This window comes from Melanaphis sacchari, unplaced genomic scaffold (genome assembly GCF_002803265.2).
Source record: "Melanaphis sacchari strain LSU unplaced genomic scaffold, SCAv2.0 Contig121_pilon_pilon, whole genome shotgun sequence".
Classification (NCBI taxonomy): Eukaryota; Metazoa; Arthropoda; class Insecta; order Hemiptera; family Aphididae; genus Melanaphis; species Melanaphis sacchari.
In genome coordinates this window covers 515,107-534,671 of record NW_020270481.1, presented here as the reverse complement: position 1 = coordinate 534,671, position 19,565 = coordinate 515,107, and the positions used below count along the sequence as shown (strand labels likewise).

Below are 19,565 nucleotides of genomic sequence, written 5' to 3'. Positions count from 1 at the left end.
CAAATGTATTGATATCAAATTTAATACGTTATCGTCGCAATACCCAATAACCATAGAGTAATAAAAATTATTGACCTATTTATTAATTACTTATCGTAGAAAAGTGGATAAACGAGTAATGATTAACGATAGCACAACATAGTATACACATATATGTATATATAAATTTATTGTAGAATAGCCATCCGGACTACTGAAATACTTTTGGTTTGTATACAAACAAAACGTCGCAGTGGCATCACCTGCATGTGCGCGACGCGTCTGTCAGTCGGTCAACGAACAAGAAGTCAAGAAAAAATAGTTGACAGTTACACCTTAGATCTTTAACTGTGGACGGTGGAGCCACAGTGTTAAATCAATACCAAATATTATGATCCAAGAGGTGCACTAATAAATAACAAGTATATTATAATGCACATATTATACATTTATGACGAGTGGAAAGTCAATATGTCATCCTGCGTACGACGTACTAGCGAAGACGTGCGTTAGCGCTACGTAACAATATTTACACATCACTAACAGCCGTGTTCAGGTGTTCTATGGTTTACGGTAATTTTCTCTACCATTATTGTTGTTATACAACTGTGCTACGGACTACCGCTCAATAAAACAGTCCATGGCCGTTGGGTCGTAGATTAGTAAAAACGTAAAATAAAATAAATAAATGATATCTTGTAAATCACAATTAAAAAATTAATAATAATAGTTTTATTCTGCGATAATAATTTATATCGGACGTTCGGAGGACAGTTATCGTTGACGGGGCAAAACCGTTGCGGCCGTGGTCTGTGGGCGGCGGCGTTAGGCCCAGACCAGTGGCGTTGCACGCACTGCTTGCGGTTATCGCGTTGGCAGCACCGGTGAGTCGGGCCGATACAAATGTAAAAAAGGGGGAAAAAAAGAAAACAAAAATAATCATCGGGTGCCCCCTCCCAGCGCCGTCGACACCACCCTTCGCCCGACCTGTCATTTCATTTGTGTTGTGATTTCCGTCCGGACCGCAGTACACCGATCGCGAACTCCGTTTTATTAATTTTTACATGTTACCCTGAGAAGCGAATCGGTTAATTTTCGTTCGCCGACGTTTTCCGTTCGTATTATGGACGATAAAACGTCCCTGAAGGAACTAGACCAATGGATTGAGCAGCTGAACGAGTGCAAACAGTTGACCGAGAGCCAAGTGAAGTTCCTGTGCGACAAGGTAAATATATCGGCGGCGCCCCGTCGATACGGCGCGTTGCCGCCGCTGTTGTGCAACGGGTTCGCGCGCGCGCGCGCGCGCCCGGTTCGGCCATATTGTTTACGCGTTTTCTGCGGCCATCGGCGAGCCGGGACCCTGTCCGTCGGGTCGGCCGTCAAGCGGTTTACGATCACCGGCCCGCCGTCGTTCCGGCACGGCCATTGCGGAGGCTTGTACCTCGCCCAAATCGACCACGTGACCGGGTCTTGTCCTGACAAGCCTCGTCGACTTGCGCGCGCCGGCCGCCAAAGTGTCCCGGCTAAGTCGGAGCTCCCCCTCCCCAAAAAAATCCAAAATTTGTTATTGTCCGTCGCCGGCATCGTCCGTTTGCGGCTCCCGCGGAAATTTTCATTTTTGGATCTTGACTTTTTTCGAGTTCTCTGAGCTTGAATCCGATTTTCTAACTGATAACAGCATTAACTTTGAATACATGTATTAAATCCGATAGATCACTAGGATTTGTTTTGTCTTGTAGTATGGCCTTGGAATTTGGATTTGGTTTAGAGTATTGATATCAACATATTTAACCAGCCCGTCGTGCATTTTGAACTGTATTGAAATCATCTCAGCTTTACCTTTTGCAACCCATTGAATAATAGGCATATAGTCTGGGTATGTACTATTGCAGTTCCTGTGTGTTGCATTATATCGTCTGAAAACATAAATAATTCTCATTAGTCATTAGTTTTCTTTTATTGATATTAATATGATTGGTACCACTTCACTTGCCAGTTTTTAGACATTCTTTAATTTTCGTATTTTATTTTTAATAAGTAACTTGCATCAGGTTAATGCACATTTAAAATGACTTATGTGGTTTTGATCATCATATTTATATGTATACAAATATCTTACCCATATATTGATACATTGTTGATAATAACTACTTGTTTGGTAAACATATTGGTTTTTTGATTTATCATTTTAATTAGTTAAAATAGAGAATTAATGTTTGATAAATTAAAAAAAAAATTAATTATACCTAGTTAATATTAAAAGAAATCTATTATGGTATTTACATGCATTATTAATATCAATGACTTGAGTTTATTATCAAGAAATAACAAATTACATTGTTAAAAAATGTATTTTTAATCATTGGTATACCTATTAGATAAGAAAAAAAAATCATAGAAACTGTTAAAAGTTAACTTAGGTGATTGACATAACTTAGCCAACAATTATTATCTAAATTTGTTTATGTGTTCAATATACCCTTTTTTGTTGTAATAAAAAATATTCCTGTTGCTAACATAACATCCTAAATACTTTTAAGCTATGTCTAAAATTTAAACTTATTAATAATCTGATGTATATCATCAATTAAACTAAAGTAAAATATTCGGTAAAGTTAGTGAAATAAAAATATATTTATATTTAGTTTTAGATGCACACTTTCAATCTATTTTAATTGTAAATATTCTTGTGGTAATTTCTTAATTATTTCATGAACTCAACTTGTGTTTAACACAGAATAAGAAAGCTTAAAATAGATACATTTTTATTATTTAAATTACCTATATTATATGTATCATGTATACATCTACATTCTGAGTACATGGTACCTATTTAAATATTTTATATTGAACTTGATGTTACAAATTTATATCATATTTACAATATTATTATGATAGGCGCATATGAACACTATATTATATAGTTTTAATCATTTCACTATTATACTTTTTCATATGCAGCAACTTGTCCTTGCTTAAAAGTTATATAAATTGATTATTGATACATTGACAACACATTCTATGTCTTTAAATGGTTAAGTCTTTCAATATTATGTATAATAATTTATGGGTATATTCTATGTTTAAATAGGTAATCATAAAATTTATGTTAAAAATCAAAATTTAAAATTTTTAAAAACTAAATGTTTGAATAATTTTTTATAGGTCACAGAGAGAAAGTTTTTTTTATCACTAAGAATATATAATATGACATTAATTTCATTATTTGTTATGTATCATAGGTCAGTTTATAGGTTTAATATATTATTATTTTGTTAATTAATTTTAAATGTTTTAACATTATTTTAAAAATGTATAGTAATCAGAAAAGAATGAATAGTAAAAGTTAAAAATAGGTGTTCGATAATGCTTATATTATCTGTCTTAACATAAAAACTGTATTCAAAAATCTACCTTTAATTTTTTACATTTTAATTCTATGATAACAATTTTAACCAGATTACACTGTTTAATTTATAAATAAGATATATTTAAATTTTAACTAAGATACAGGTTTATTCATAATCATAATGTAATTAAAAATTTATTGTAGATATTACCTACATACACTTGAAAAAATAAAATGTATATTATTTGGTTCTTTTATTTGTGCTATGTTTTTATTATTGTTTTTTACACTTCTTAACAATACTTATTCAAATGTTTATACATTTCATATGTACAATGTTAAATATTTGACAATGGTTCATCATTAATAGGTATTCTTATTGAACATAATTTCAATCAATAGAGCTAAATTACAACTTGGGTACTATCCATCTCAAAGTAATTTTTTGTTTTCTATTAAACACATTTCAATTAATATTAAAGTTATAGTCAAACCAAGTATAAATAGATATTTAAAAACTAATTTTTTTTCATCATTTTTGGTGTTAGAATGATTATCTTAATATGATAAATTTCCTAGTAATCTAAATATTACTAAATTTGTTTTTAAATAAGAAGTTTTAAATTTTAGAAGTTAATCTACATGAAAATATGTTTTGGTATATCATAATAAAAAACTAAATATTTTTTTAGTTTTAATCTATATTTTATATGTAAATTTAAAAAAAAAACTATTGCTTTTATTTCATTATTTCGATGGTACTTATTTAAGAAATTATAGTCACTGAAATAAACTATAAAAAATCAATAAAATCCATTAAGTATTTATTTTATTCATGTTTAATTTTATAGGTGTGGTATATATATATAAATATTGGGTGTAATTTATTTTTAATTAAAGCGTACACATTATTATATTACTAAACAACAAGACCTCTATGTGGAAACCTTTCAATAACTGACATTTTATATCGCATGAGTTATAGATTTTCTTTATATTTTTTTTTTTTACTCATGATTTATGTGTCCATTATAAAGAGATAAAATTTGTAATTATTTTATTAATATTTAGAATATTCATAAAAAATTAATTGTTTTCCTGCTAAATATAGTTCATGTGGTGGCTGTATTTTTATTCACCCCTTATAAAAATAGTCATTCTACTTATACTGCTTATACTATTTGTGAATAATAATAAAGATTTGAATACAATCCAAGAGCAATCATTATAAATAGCATAACCGGAAACTTCATACATATTACATAACCTTCCATAATATTTTTGTGTTTAATAATTTTTGAAAACAACAAACATTGTTACTGAGATTTTAAAATTTATTTTAGGCAAAAGAAATTTTGACTAAAGAGTCTAATGTACAAGAAGTAAAATGTCCGGTAACAGTATGCGGGGATGTGCACGGACAGTTCCACGATTTAATGGAACTGTTTCGAATAGGTGGAAAATCCCCAGATACAAATTATCTGTTCATGGGAGATTATGTTGATCGTGGCTACTATTCTGTTGAAACTGTTACATTATTGGTTGCATTAAAGGTAAGCTAATATCAATATTATTTTTTATTTATGGAGTTTTTATTTTGTGTATTAAATACATTAAGGTACGATACCGTGAAAGAATAACAATTCTTAGAGGTAATCATGAGAGTCGACAGATTACACAAGTGTATGGCTTCTATGACGAATGCTTACGAAAGTATGGCAATGCAAACGTATGGAAGTTTTTCACTGACCTGTTTGACTATCTCCCATTGACTGCACTTGTTGACGAACAGATTTTCTGTCTTCATGGTGGGCTGTCTCCATCCATTGACACACTAGATCATATTAGAGCATTAGATCGTATGCAAGAAGTCCCTCATGAAGTAATATATTTAATTAATTTTTGTAAATTGTGATTTTCATTTATTTATTGAATGTTTAGGGTCCCATGTGTGATCTATTATGGTCAGACCCTGATGATCGTATTGGTTGGGGTATATCACCTAGAGGGGCCGGTTATACATTCGGTCAAGATATTTCAGAAACATTCAATCATTCGAATGGTCTGACACTTGTTTCCAGAGCTCATCAACTTGTGATGGAAGGTTATAATTGGTATGTACAACTTTCATATATTTAAAAAAAATTTTCTTAATCAAAGTTTTTATTGGTAGGTGTCATGATCGTAATGTAGTGACAATATTTTCGGCCCCTAATTATTGTTATCGATGTGGTAACCAAGCAGCTATTATGGAACTAGACGACGGCTTAAAATACTCATTGTGAGTGGCTTAATATTTAAAGATTCACAAATTCAGCATTATATATTATTCATACACTGTTTTCAGTTTGCAATTCGATCCAGCACCACGACGCGGCGAACCACATGTCACCCGTAGGACACCAGATTATTTCTTATAAGCTAACAACACCAACTATGTCTGGTATCAGCCTACTTTACGGTATGATTAAATAATAAATATTTATATAATTTTACATATTAATATAAATATATATATATATCGCCAAGTCTTATCTAAGTAATACAATTTTAATGATAATGTAAGAAAACTAATTAAGAGCAAAAGTTAAACTGTATTTTTGTTCTTTTTTTACGCTGGCATTTTTATTATTTTTTATTTATACTTTCAAGTAAACGGACAGGATTAATAAATATCTTTAAAAAAAAAAATCAAAAATTATTTCAGTTATATATATTATACAATTGTTTTTTAAATGCTGTGTGGCATTTTTTTTTTTTTTTTTTGACATATTGAAGGAAACATTTTACATCTGTATTCCTAACAAATAATTTTATAGAATAATTAAAAATATTTACATTCTAATCTAACGTCATAAAAAAAAAAAATATATATATATATACGTGTAGTTTTTAACATGATTGTAATCATTTTTCCTGTTGTTTATAAGTTAAGTAAAAAAAAAAAAAAATGAAAATTATAAGCAAATATTACAATTTTTAAATATTTATATTTTAAATTTGGAAGTAATTTGTACTTTACACATAGATTAGAGATCGTGTTGTAAAAATTATAATTATTAAAACAAAATGTGTAAGTATAGATAATGAAAAATGTTGAGTTGTATAGTAGGATGAGTTAATCTTTTTTTTCTTGTCTTTGTGAGCAATCGAGATTCGGATTTAACACTCGGGTATAATTAGTCAATAGTTTTTATTTTAATCAAACCATTTCTGTTTGTTCTTAATTTATTATTATTATTATTATTTTTTAAATTTATTTATTACATTAATTATTATATCCATTGCTAAATCCGAAATTGGTTAGCATTTAAACAGCTTATAATGGGTTGTCAGTATTTTTTAATTTCCAATATATTTTTCCCTGTCATAATAATTAATATACTAGGCCATCAGGTCTTCTTCAATTTGTATATTTCCAAATTCATAAATTATAGTATAACATTTTATCCTGGCGACTTTTTACCTTGTTTTGGACAGAATTTATATTCTATGTCCATTATAGAACCAATATAACATCCAGCACCTCAAAGATGGTTCCAGATTGAAAACATATTAAAGAATTAATTAACTAAACAATGTTGCATCAAGTATATGGACTCTGATATAGAAAAAATTTCTTAATATTTTTTATAAAATATGTATATTCTTAAGATTGTAATTTAAATTACAAAAACCTTATAAAACTTAACTCTTAATCTTAACTTAATGAATAATAACTAAAGGATTTTTAACAAAATCATAATTATATAATTTGTACTCTAATTTTATTTTTAATCTAATGAAAATACAGATTTTTCTTGTATCATTATTTTCCATAAAGTATAATGGTTCACAATTTAGAATTATTAATTACACGTAAAATTTCCTCCAATCTAATTTTGAGAGGTGGTAAGTGTAAATCTCAAAATATTTGAAATTTGGTATGTATACCTTAAATAGTTTTTATTTAAAATAAAATACCTTATCATATATCATAAATTATTAGTTTAAATTTCTACCTGTTACTTTCTTATTTTAATAATAATTGATATTTAGTATTATTTTAAAAATTTTGATTTCAAGTGTAAATTGTGTTATTGTGGAAATGCACTGAACATGTGTTAATATATTCATGTAGTTATTTATTGTTCAATTGTAACATGTTAGTCAGAATTTTATTGTATTTTATATCAGGCAAAATTATATTTCTTTTGAAATACTATAGAAAATCATTTTATGCGAGTTAGAATTTTATTCACTTGCTTCCAAGATATCTTCCATAAATTATACATTAAAATATCAGATATTATTTTTTCATTAAATTTTAATTAGTGTGTATTATGTAAGTTAATTTATTTTTGACAATCGATTATTAATCTAGTCATTTTTAATATGCTCACATGTCATAAATTTGCATTACTACTAACTATATTAATTTAAACAAACTTTTAAATGCCTTTTTTAAAAGTTTTATATAACTTAAGTACTAATAAAGCCTGAGGAAATAAAAATATGATTTTAAAATTTATTATGTTGTCATTGTTACATTCATCTTAATTTTTTTTCTGAATTTTAAGAAGGTGGACTTAAAATTTATTGGATGAACTAGAAATATAATATTCTAAATAAACTACTAAATAATGTTTTTAGTGAAATCACTAATATTCACTTTAAAAATTGAAAAATATTAATGAAATAACTTAATATAAAAACTTATGTCTATCGCGTATTAATAGATTATGTTAAGATGACGTAAATTATACAAATCTAGGTGTGGATATGCTTGTTATGAAATAGTTTAACACTTTGTTAAAACATTTTAATATTATGCTGATTAGTACTTACAAACAAAATATAAACGTTTCATTTAAATTTTATTATTACCAATAGTTTTATTGTTATCAATATAAATACATTTTATACAACATAAAAATTAAGTATGTTGTTGTATTTGGTTAGGTCTTAAGTACATTTATTTAAGATTAACATTTGTTATACATTAATTAAATATTAAAATATTAGTTATTAATGTGATCAAAAATGTTTAGTGGTACCTAGCTGTATTTAAGAAGTATCAAAAATATGAAGCTGTATAAACAAACGCTCGAAATTATTTGAAAAAAAAAGGCTATATACATTATATACATTATGTAGTATATGACATGTGTATTATGTGATGTATCAATGGCATTTTAAAAATGAATATAATTGATAATAATTATTATAATAAAATAAAATTCAGAGTATGAATGATCATCATTGGAGGATGAAAGATTGCCGTAGAACGTATGTTGTGCAAAGCATTTTGTGAACGCAATATTACCTACGTTAACTTTATTCATCGCTCCGCTCAGAATATAAAAAGACTTATAAACATAATAATATTATGTATAGTAGTTTTCATTACTAGTGCGCTGTTGCTGTGTAGGCATATCACAGTACTAAACAAAAAAAATTAATACTTATTACTCGAATAATTACTATGGACGACGGCGCCAAACATTTTGCAACGATTCATCATCGTGGAGCAGAACGGTATGTATATATTATTTGTTTTTTTTCGCACTCTCGTCTCCTTTGTCAACTAGTACGTAAATCACGTTTTGCCTGTATTCTTATCTAATCGTTGCGGCGTAAAATAAGTTGCATGCGCGTGTATTGTGGTAGATTTTGATAACATATTTTTATATATGTTTGCAATAGGTACATACTTACAACTGAATATGCTTATTAGTTATTGTAATTATTATTTTAAAGCATTGAAATATAAGATATTAATATTTATTATACAGGTCGATATTGTTTATACACTAATACACTTTACAGTGTTTCATCTATTGTTGCTACACAATAATGTGTTCAATTTTTGAAAACTTAAGAAATTATTTATTTACAATAAATTATGTATGCATTCATACAATATTGTCAAATTTATGTTTCCTGGCGTCAAGACGAATTCTTTTGTTAATCTATGTCGCAAGACATGTATACAATCATACACCTTCAAAGATGTGCAAATCAAACAGTTGGTATTCAGTAGTAATGAGGATTTTTATATAAATTTGCGATGTGGGTTTGCTTGAATTTTATTGTTACCAGTACTTTGACCTCCAAAATGTACAACCTTTGATGCTTCAGTTTTATTTGAGTGAAAATGATAGTTAATGTTTTTTACATATTTAATACGAATAATCTGCACACACCTATCACACTTGAGGATTGAGATAACGTAGAACAGTGAAATGTCAGTTTTATTTCAGATAATTCTCTGGACTTTGACTGATAAATATCTGTGAGATATTTTTTTCAGGTAAAAACGTACCGGTGGAGTTTACATGCGCCCGATGAATTCGATAACGATGATCTTATGACGAAATTATCGAAAAGTTATGAATTTTCGAACAACTGTAGTTTTATTTACTCCGGTACTTAACTCGTATGTTTCACTTCCGTGTCAATTTCTATCAACTTTCATGGTTAATATTTCTGTGATGTGATTTTGGAAGATTATTACTTTATTTAGAAATTTGCACTGTTTTATTATGGCTGTTTTTTATTGTTTGCAGTTATTAGTTCGAAACTTTTATGCTATAATTTATTTTATTTTGTTAGACCCACAATATTAAGTATTTAGATTTTATAGAAATATTTAACTGGAAGATTATTATTATTATTTATTTATTTATTTTTTTTTTGTTTTGGTCTTATTAGATGAAAGATAATGATTTTGAAGTAGTTTAACATGACGATATAAATTCTAAAAATACCATTATGGTGATTTTGAGTATAGTTTTTTTTTTTAATGTTTATTTAGTTATTTTATCCTAAAAATTGTTTTGTATTTTAATCAATGAAATGTTAACTATTCACGTAGCACACCACGGACAAAAACTATGGTTTGAATTCGATATCCATGGGCCATAATTTTTCCCTTCACTACCATTCGGATAGCACGTCTACAGTCTACACTATATATACATCCCGTGAGCGTATGTATCATAATTCATAATGTTATATTATTTGAGATTAATTTTATTGGAAATGTTTTGAATTCATTAAATATTTTAAAATTGAATACAAAAAAATCTTGAGCATTAATCGTTGTGAAGTGCTGCATTGATCATCCAAAATTATTTACATTATAAAAATTGTAAAAAGAAAATATTTTAAAAGGGGATATATTATTTATTTAATTAAAGATATTTTTAAATTAATTTTGTCAGTCGTCGCGTTTTTAAGCAGAAATATTGCTTCACTATTGAACGTGATGGTGGATAGTAAATTTTGTCCGTTTGGAATAAGAAGTTGGGTATAATTGCAACAATTTTTATAAAATCATTTGTGTAAATCTCTCTTTTTTTTTTATTTAATTAATTAAATAATTAATTTTAATTATGTTTTAGTATTGAGCTTTAGTTTTCACATTTTGTTAAAAAAAGTGCAAATTAAAAAAAATTACTATTGTAGTCAATATCATAGGATTAATATTCAATGGTAACAGTACCAAAAATAAATGTAACACATGTAAGTAACTATTAAATTTCTAAAATTAAAGTATGTAATTGTTTAAAACTTTTTAACAATAACAACTCAACTCATATAAATTCAAATTAATACTTATATTATATACGTACACTTATATTTTATATCACATCAACTTGGTTCTTAATTGTTTATTGTATGACTTTTCAATCATTATGATGTTATTAAACGTATGTATTATTTCAACATTAACGCCCAAATATTTAAGAAATACATTTTAGATACACATTTTATAGTTAATTGAATGTTAGAATTTCTCTCGCTCGTTTGTTGCATGGTCATATTTGTCCTTTATTCACATTCAATCTATTTGAAAAAAGAAAATAAATATTTAATAGACGGTTCTCTCAACAAAACCAATTTGAAAAGTGTGTACTCGTATATGTTTACACAGTGAGTCAATGACTAGGTACAATCAATCCTCAATATATAGCTTGATCTTTGTTCTAGATTCTTATAGCAGAGCGATAAATGTTATGATTTTATCATGATGTTTGTGTAACACTTTAGATTAGTGTAAGTACTTTGATTTTCAATTTAGGTGTATAAAGTAAATAATAATTCTCAATATTTTCTTAATAATCGAGAAAAAAATGAAAGAAAAATGTTGGGAATTTTTACATTAAACCCGTTATTGAAAAATTGATTTTTGTTATGTCATTATTAAAAAAAAAAAACAAATTAATTTTTATGCATAGGATAAGTATGTCTTCGCTATAGGAATCGGTTTTCGTCTACAATGCAACATCATTGAATACAAATTTGGCAAACCATTACAGCCACCAGCTATTGTACAGCAGACTGATATCCATTTTCCAATCTTATTTTTATTTAATTTTTTTATTACTTGTATAATAAAATTGTACTAAAAAGTAAAAATACGTGATAAAACAAAAAGTATCTAAAAATTAATACATATTTGGTTTTAAATATAGATATTCAATATATTTATTACTTATGTATTTTAATATTATTTCTTATTTTTATGTAATTCTTAATTTAGACTAAAAATCATTAGATATGTATATACCGATATGTATTACTCGTAATTATGCTATGTCATATATGTTAATTATACGCTTAATACTTGTCTACTACTAAGTACTAAATATAATAATAAGTATCTTTGTTTATTTTTAACAATTATATGTAATTTACTTATCTATGTATGTACCTATTTATTCATTATATTGCTGTACCTAATTAAATTCTAAAGTAAAAGACTGTCAATACTAAATTATGTTTTATAGATATGGTTTCGTATAAATTTAGTATTGGTAAAAAAGGTTAACTCGTGCGATTTGTTGGGTGCTAAAAGTTGTTACTCTATTTTATATAATGCATTAAAAATAAATGATTCGGTTATCTTTAATTTTTCTTTTCTCTGTTTTAAATGTTTTAGCTATGAACGATATTGTAGAAAAATTTATATTATACACATATACCTATACTAGTTAGTAGTTACGACATAGAGTACCTAACTAACTTGGTTTTCTTTATATATCTTTATTTTATTATCACAATATTTCTGAAATTAGATCACTTCTTACGTTGAAAAAGACAAAAGTATTATTAGAAGGTGTATTTTAATGAATTGTATAAGCACTTGCAATAAATTTTCGTTGTTTTTGATTAAATTTGCCTACTTCGAACTCCTTAAAAGGTGTAGGTATAGCATAATATTACATTAACAGTGAACCTAATAATTGCTTATTGTTGAATTTATTTTTGATGCTTCCGAGACTTCGAACTATGTGCAATATTATTACGATCACTAATATATCGTAGTATGGCCGTATAAATGTCTTTAACCGGGTAATCCATTTAAAGTAATTAGTAAGAGATTCACTGTTTTAGAAACAATGACTTTCCCGTTTTTTTTCTTGAAGTATATGCCGGAACGTTTTTCATAACGGTTTTATCTACGTTTGTAAATGATAGATACAAATAAAAAAACTAGTAACTAATACTCATTCGACAGTCTACCTATTATAGAGTATGGAAAGTATATAATGGATTAAAAATATCTATGATATAGATTCTATATATGTCTATATCTAAGGATATCATTTTGACAACAATTAGGAATGAAAAAAAAATACTTTAAATAGGCAGTAGACATAATATAATCATGAAATTAATTAATATGCTTTTTTTTATTTATTTAATCATTTATAGTTTTGGAAAATTTTACTAAAAAAAATATTTGTAATTTTGACTTATAAAATGTTGAATATTTATTTACAAGTAAAATTACCATTTTTTTTTTTACCAAACGATATTTATTTTTTTTTTTTTATTAAAAAAAGAATATCGATAGATTCTTGAAATTTTCAAAAAAATAAAAATATATGTATTATTATTTTCTATTTATAGAGAAGTTTTCAAATTATTTTGATTCTTTTTGAGTTATGTTTAAGTAAGAGAAATTTACGATTTTTTTTTTGATCTTATTCTAAGGCTATTAGCTGTGGATAGGAATTGTAGATATTTGAGTAAGTGCTTTACCAGGCTACAGAGTATATTACATTTTACATTTTTACATTTTTTTTTTTTACTGACATTGTGTAAATTAAATTAAATTAATTAGCTCGGACATTTCTAGGAAATTTATTACTTATAAGTTTGTTTCTTTGTCGGGTCATATGATTTTCGATAATTGTTCGGGAAGATCGTTTTTTATATTGAGTCCTAGTATATTTTTATAGTACCTATATTATTCAAGAAATTAAATAATCGATCACTTCATACAAATATTCTTTGTTCATACGAAAATTGTGTTCAATCTTCGTACTTGCGTTTTTAACGAACGAAATTGCCTTGCCACTGTATGCGTGTGGTGTTATATAGGATAAAATTTTAATAAATTACCTCAGAAAATTTGCTTCATAGAACTGACCTACTTTAATAATAATATCTTACTTGCTAAAATTATTCCTACCTATATGATAAAAAATAAAATAAAATTGACGAATGTCTATTATATATATACGACATCACGTCATATAAAATATACTAATAATGCATATCTACTCGAGAAGGTAATAAGTAAGACAGTACAGTTAAAATGTCTGAATTTTATTTAAATATTTCTTTGAAAAAAGAAAGCAAATTATCAAAAATACTAATTGAAACCATAATGTAGTAAGTGAATCCAATCATTATTCAGAGTAATATAATTAGCTTTGTATTTCAAGTTCTGTTATAATTAAAATGTTTATATTAACTATTACTTATTATCTCGGATCCATATAATTACGTTTTGTAATTTCGTATCAAGATCTCAACAAAAATTAAAATTGTTAACATTTTATTTTGAAAAAATTTATTATCTATGTAGACGGTTGTTTTTTTGAGATTTTATATATTTTTTTTACTTCGAAAACGCTTTTTAAAATCTAGCGTAAGACGTGTAAGTGTATTTTTTTTAAATTTTATTAACGCGTTTGGTTTGAATTTTGATTAGTTTAATATTTTAATCTTAAAGAAAATGCTAATAAAATTTATTTTCAAACAATAAGTTTTACATAATATAAATACGACGATTCAAAACGGGCGGTCATTTTATGGCCGTGTTTGTGAATCAGTGTGGTCATGTATACGTTTAATTATGTTATGTGTTACTATGAATAAAATGTTAAAAAAATCATATTATAATATTATTATTATTTCGGGGAAATGTAAATTGAAAAGTCTATTTATATAGTGTTTGGAATTTTTTTTAAGAATGTTTTTGTATAATAATAATTGTATATTGCCAACAAATATTGAAGTGGCATTTATATTACTACCGCGGTTAGTGTTTTGTAGGCCTGGTAACATTGGTAACCTAACCCCAAACGCGAATGTTAGTCGATCCGCGTCCGCACTCTGTGAACACATCTCTTTTTCCTATGGTCCCGAACTGAACACGTGAACTCCTCCGGTTTTCTCGTTTTTATTCTAGCTATTTACAGGTAAACAGTTTTGATCCAAATCGTTCGCAATGACTGAAACTATGCAACTCCGTGGAACCCTTCGTGGGCACAATGGTTGGGTAACGCAAATCGCCACCAATCCGATCCATACCGACATGATCTTGTCCTGTTCACGAGGTAAGTGTGGCATCTACCAAACGCCTTCTCTAGCGGTTTACTGTTGTCCGTCACTATTGCTGAGTGCTTGTGGCTTACACACGATTTTCCCACTAAGAAATTTGAATTCATTCCCTTTGTGTGTAAGACTGCTGCTGTGGACTACCCAGCGATTGTGCTTTGGATTAGTGATTGTTTTGTTGTGATCCTCTGCGGTACCGAACTCTTGAAAGTTCTTTTAGTTTTTTTCTGGGTACTCATGCACTATTTTTTCTTTCACAGACAAGACTTTGATCGTTTGGGACTTGACACGTGACGAACTCAACTACGGTATCCCCAAGAAACGTTTGTACGGTCATTCACACTTTGTCAGCGATGTTGTCCTTTCATCTGATGGTAACTATGCGCTTTCCGGTTCTTGGGACAAGACTCTCCGTCTGTGGGATTTGGCCGCTGGACGTACTACTCGTCGTTTTGAAGACCACACCAAGGTTCAAATTATCTCAAGCTTTTTTTTTACTTTTTTTTTTTTTATTATACATAGAAGCCTTACTGCTTGGTAAGTACTTACACTTGTCTTCGGTAAATGCTTCGCGGAATGTTCTTCAGGGTCACATTAATTTGTAAATTTGTTAACCTTTTTTTTTCTGTTCAGGATGTATTGAGCGTTGCTTTCTCTGCTGACAACCGTCAAATTGTTTCTGGAAGTCGGGACAAGACCATCAAGCTGTGGAATACTTTGGCTGAGTGCAAATACACTATTCAGGTAGGAAATATGCTAAAAGTTAATTTCTATAGTATGCTTCACGAAAACATGCGAATGACCACCGTGCGCCTAGTGGCCATTTCTCGGTGGTGACCAAAATGTTTTGCGTAAAATATAAAATTTAAAACTCGTATATTATCTGTTGTGCCAGCGACGCGCACTTGTGATGAATCAAATATTAAGGTCCATTGGTTTTTAGAAAAATCGACACAGTGCGCTGCGGTCATTCGCATGTTTTCGTGACTCATACTATAATGTATTAGTTACATCAAGATATTTCATTCCAAAATAATTTTAAATTCATTAGTATTATGTTATGTTATTTTAATCTTGATTTTGATGATACTATACATTTTTATCATATTTCTTGATGTTTGCATTAATTTTAAACTAGTCTATTATAATGAAGTAGAATACCTTACATGATTATTTACCTCTACGTTAAGCTTAACTACTTGAGGTACAGATAACATTGTTAATTAACAACTACAACAATTAGGTACTGGTTAAATCTTTAATATATAATTATTTTATTATATTTTGTTTAAAATATAAATATTATATATTATTTATAAATGGATAATTTTGTTTTATTTTTTTTTAGTACTCAGTAGAATATGTTTGAGTAAATTATTTTTCATCATATAAATCATCATTGTAATTACAATTTCTTCTTGTATTATTTATTTGCTTATTATTCCTTACTACATTGGTTAAGTGCCAGGTTAAGTTAAAATTTATTTCAAGGTGACAAAATTCAGTAAAAGAATTGTATTTAGCATAATGAGGTTTCTGTATAACCATGCATTTTTTGTAAATTTTTTACTAATTATTAATAGTTATTAATATTTATAACACCTAACAGTTTTGTTGTAAATAGCTATTTTTTGATGAATATAAACATAAATTTGTTAGACAACATACTATTTTACAATTCATAATATGATTAATATGTAGATGGTTAAATTATCAAAAACAATGCTGAAAATAGTGGTTAACTCTCAATATACCTGTTTAATAAAAACCAATTTAAACTAATTTGTTTATATAAATTAAAAATTTGTAGAAATCATTAATATTTGTAAGCATAAAGTTGTGTTAATAATTAAAAATCAATTTTTTAATATATTTTTTTTAAACTGATGATTTTGATAATTACAATTGTATTTTAAAATCTTTTTCTTGATAATTAATTTTTGCTTTAGTTAGGAATGTGTTTAGTTTATTATTTTTTTATTAAATTAACTAAAAAATTTGATATTTTGTTTTAGGATGATGGTCACAGCGATTGGGTATCATGCGTTCGGTTCTCTCCTAATATCCACAATCCAATCATTGTTAGTGCTGGTTGGGATAAGGTTGTTAAGGTATGGAACTTAACTAACTGTCGCATTAAGACCAACCATTATGGACATACTGGATACCTCAACACCGTTACTGTTTCACCTGATGGTTCTCTGTGTGCTTCAGGAGGAAAGGTAAGAAAATATATTTTTTATAAAGTAAAAAATGGATAAATTATATATTTATAACAATTTTTTTTTAGGATTGCAAAGCTATGTTGTGGGATCTTAACGACGGCAAACACTTGCACACTCTTGACCATAATGATATCATTGAAGCTTTGTGCTTCAGCCCTAACCGTTACTGGTTGTGTGCTGCATTCGGACCATCTATCAAAATTTGGGTATGTTTTATTATTTTTTATTTTTATCATGATGTGTCAGTTTTTTATTATTTTAGTGTTGGATGTTATTTTGCTTAATTGACATGCATAATATGTTAAATTTTTTTTTCTATAGGATTTGGAAAGTAAAGAAATGGTTGAAGAACTTCGTCCAGAAGTTGTATCTCAATCACAGAACAGCAATACTGAACCACCCAGATGTCTATCACTTGCATGGTCTACTGATGGACAAACATTGTTTGCTGGTTACTCAGATAATAACATTAGAGTTTGGCAAGTGTCTGTCAGTGCTCGTTAATTTTATTACAATATGTTTTGATATAATATATCTTCAATTTTTATTGTATCTTATGTTTGATAAATTTGTTTTTTTTTAAATCATGCATAATCGGTAAATTTTTACTCTTTTCAAGTTAAAATACGTACATGGCAGTTGACTTATGCATATGGTATGATATTGTTATGATATGCTTATTGGTAGATAAAATGGTGCGTGTTCTCTTGTCTACTGCTGCTGAGTATAATATTTATAAACATATACCCACTACATCAAAATAACAGAGTACATTAAAAAAAAAAAAACATTTGTAAACCATTATTTCCTAATGGTTTTTTATTTTATTTGTTATTACATTTTAATAATTCATAATATGTATTGTAATGATACAATACTTTGAAACAAAAAAGGTAAAAAGCCTTATCAAATGTCAATTGGTTATACATTTTAATATTAATAGTGATATTCAATACAAAAATATCTAAAGAGAAGTAATTGTATTGGATAATTAATTTTATGTATTTTTAGGGTTTTTAATTTCACCTACTAGGCCATATTATAGTCAATTAATTTCATTCTGCTTAAGAAATGGTAATTGTAGACAGTAGTTTATTACTTAAGTTTCTATAATGAATAATTTTTTAAACAAAACAAAAACATTATATGTGCTTATTAGATGTACTACAATTTGTATGGGCCAAGTGACCAGTTAATTTCATATTTTGTTTTATTTCTCTTAAAATGGAATTAGAAACTTCCCTGTGTTATATTTTATGATAAATGACTTAAATACATTTTTAGGTTATTACCTATAGGCTATACTCCATACTGTTCTTCAGTAAGGCGTTACTAATTCAAAATTTTTCAATAATTATAAAAGGATATTATATTATATTTGAATATTATTAATAATTAATGATAATTTCAACAATATGAATTAAATATGCTCTAAATAAATTTATAAAAGCTAAGTGAACCATCAAGCTTAAAATCATTTTTCATACACAATGATTTATTGTTGATTTCAAATGAAAGTAATTAAATACTTACAGTGAATAACTTGATTAGGTATACTTAACACACACTGCATAGCCAGGTGGTTATATTTTTTTTAAATTTTATATAGTATTGAAATTTTTGTAATGTGTATAGTCGTATGTATATTTATACTTTCAATACCTGAATAACTGACCTCCGATCATTAGTTATTTACATTTTTGTTTCTATTTATTTTAATATTTTTGGTTTGTTATTCAATGTAGACTGCAGTCTTTGGTTTTATTACAACGTAGGTTAATAATTTATATAATTTTTTTTTTTTAAATTGCATTTGCATTCTGTTTATTTTTATGTATTATAATGAGGTTAACTGTTAACTTATTTTTTATACTTATGCTTATGCCAGTTATTCCCAAGTGACTTTCAATTCAATAGTTATTCATTAAATATTCTGCTTAAAAATTAGAATATTTTGCATTCCTTTGTTTTTACTTCAATATCATTTTTTATTTACTTAATTTTCACAATTTTTAAAATTAATTTTTTATTGTTCTTAGACAATAGTGTTGATACAGTGGTGATGGATAGTTTAATAATTGAATTTAATTATTTCTTCAATACCTAATGAGAAAATGTTTATGCTGTGTCTATTAATATACATGTATGAATGCATAATTTTCTAAGTTATATAGTTTTTAATGATTGTTGTTTAAAATTTATCATTTATTTTCTAAAATTGCTCAGAAATGGATAATTCTTATATATTAAACAGGTGAAAGCAGCAATCATGCGCCTCATCGCATCGGTACTACATTCATATTCTTTGCCACATAGGTATCGAGTTATCGTATTTCTACCTAATTCAAAATAAATATCATGTATTCTTATCAATCATTATAGTATTAGTAGTG

The 19,565-nt window shown here is 27.2% G+C and overlaps 2 protein-coding genes across 4 annotated transcripts; both read left to right on the top strand.

Moving 5' to 3' along the window:
- The first annotated feature begins 967 nt into the window (after positions 1-967).
- Positions 968-7,045, top strand: LOC112590871 (serine/threonine-protein phosphatase 2A catalytic subunit alpha isoform). Of its 3 annotated transcripts, none has more exons than XM_025334455.1 (7): positions 968-1,204; positions 4,672-4,881; positions 4,947-5,210; positions 5,270-5,442; positions 5,502-5,609; positions 5,676-5,789; positions 6,834-7,045. In XM_025334455.1, the coding sequence occupies exons 1-6, from the start codon at positions 1,103-1,105 to the stop codon at positions 5,746-5,748; spliced, it is 930 nt and encodes a 309-aa protein (XP_025190240.1). In that variant the 5' UTR covers positions 968-1,102; the 3' UTR covers positions 5,749-5,789; positions 6,834-7,045. The 3 variants fall into 3 exon arrangements, with proteins under 3 accessions (XP_025190240.1, XP_025190238.1, XP_025190239.1); XM_025334453.1 differs by having other exon boundaries at positions 6,809-7,045; XM_025334454.1 differs by lacking the exon at positions 6,834-7,045 and having other exon boundaries at positions 5,676-5,862.
- A 7,662-nt stretch (positions 7,046-14,707) lies between these two features.
- LOC112590888 (guanine nucleotide-binding protein subunit beta-like protein) lies at positions 14,708-17,703 on the top strand. Its single transcript, XM_025334483.1, has 6 exons — positions 14,708-14,946; positions 15,208-15,416; positions 15,581-15,691; positions 16,963-17,169; positions 17,238-17,378; positions 17,494-17,703. The coding sequence occupies exons 1-6, from the start codon at positions 14,838-14,840 to the stop codon at positions 17,674-17,676; spliced, it is 960 nt and encodes a 319-aa protein (XP_025190268.1). The 5' UTR covers positions 14,708-14,837; the 3' UTR covers positions 17,677-17,703.
- The last annotated feature ends 1,862 nt before the right edge of the window (positions 17,704-19,565 follow it).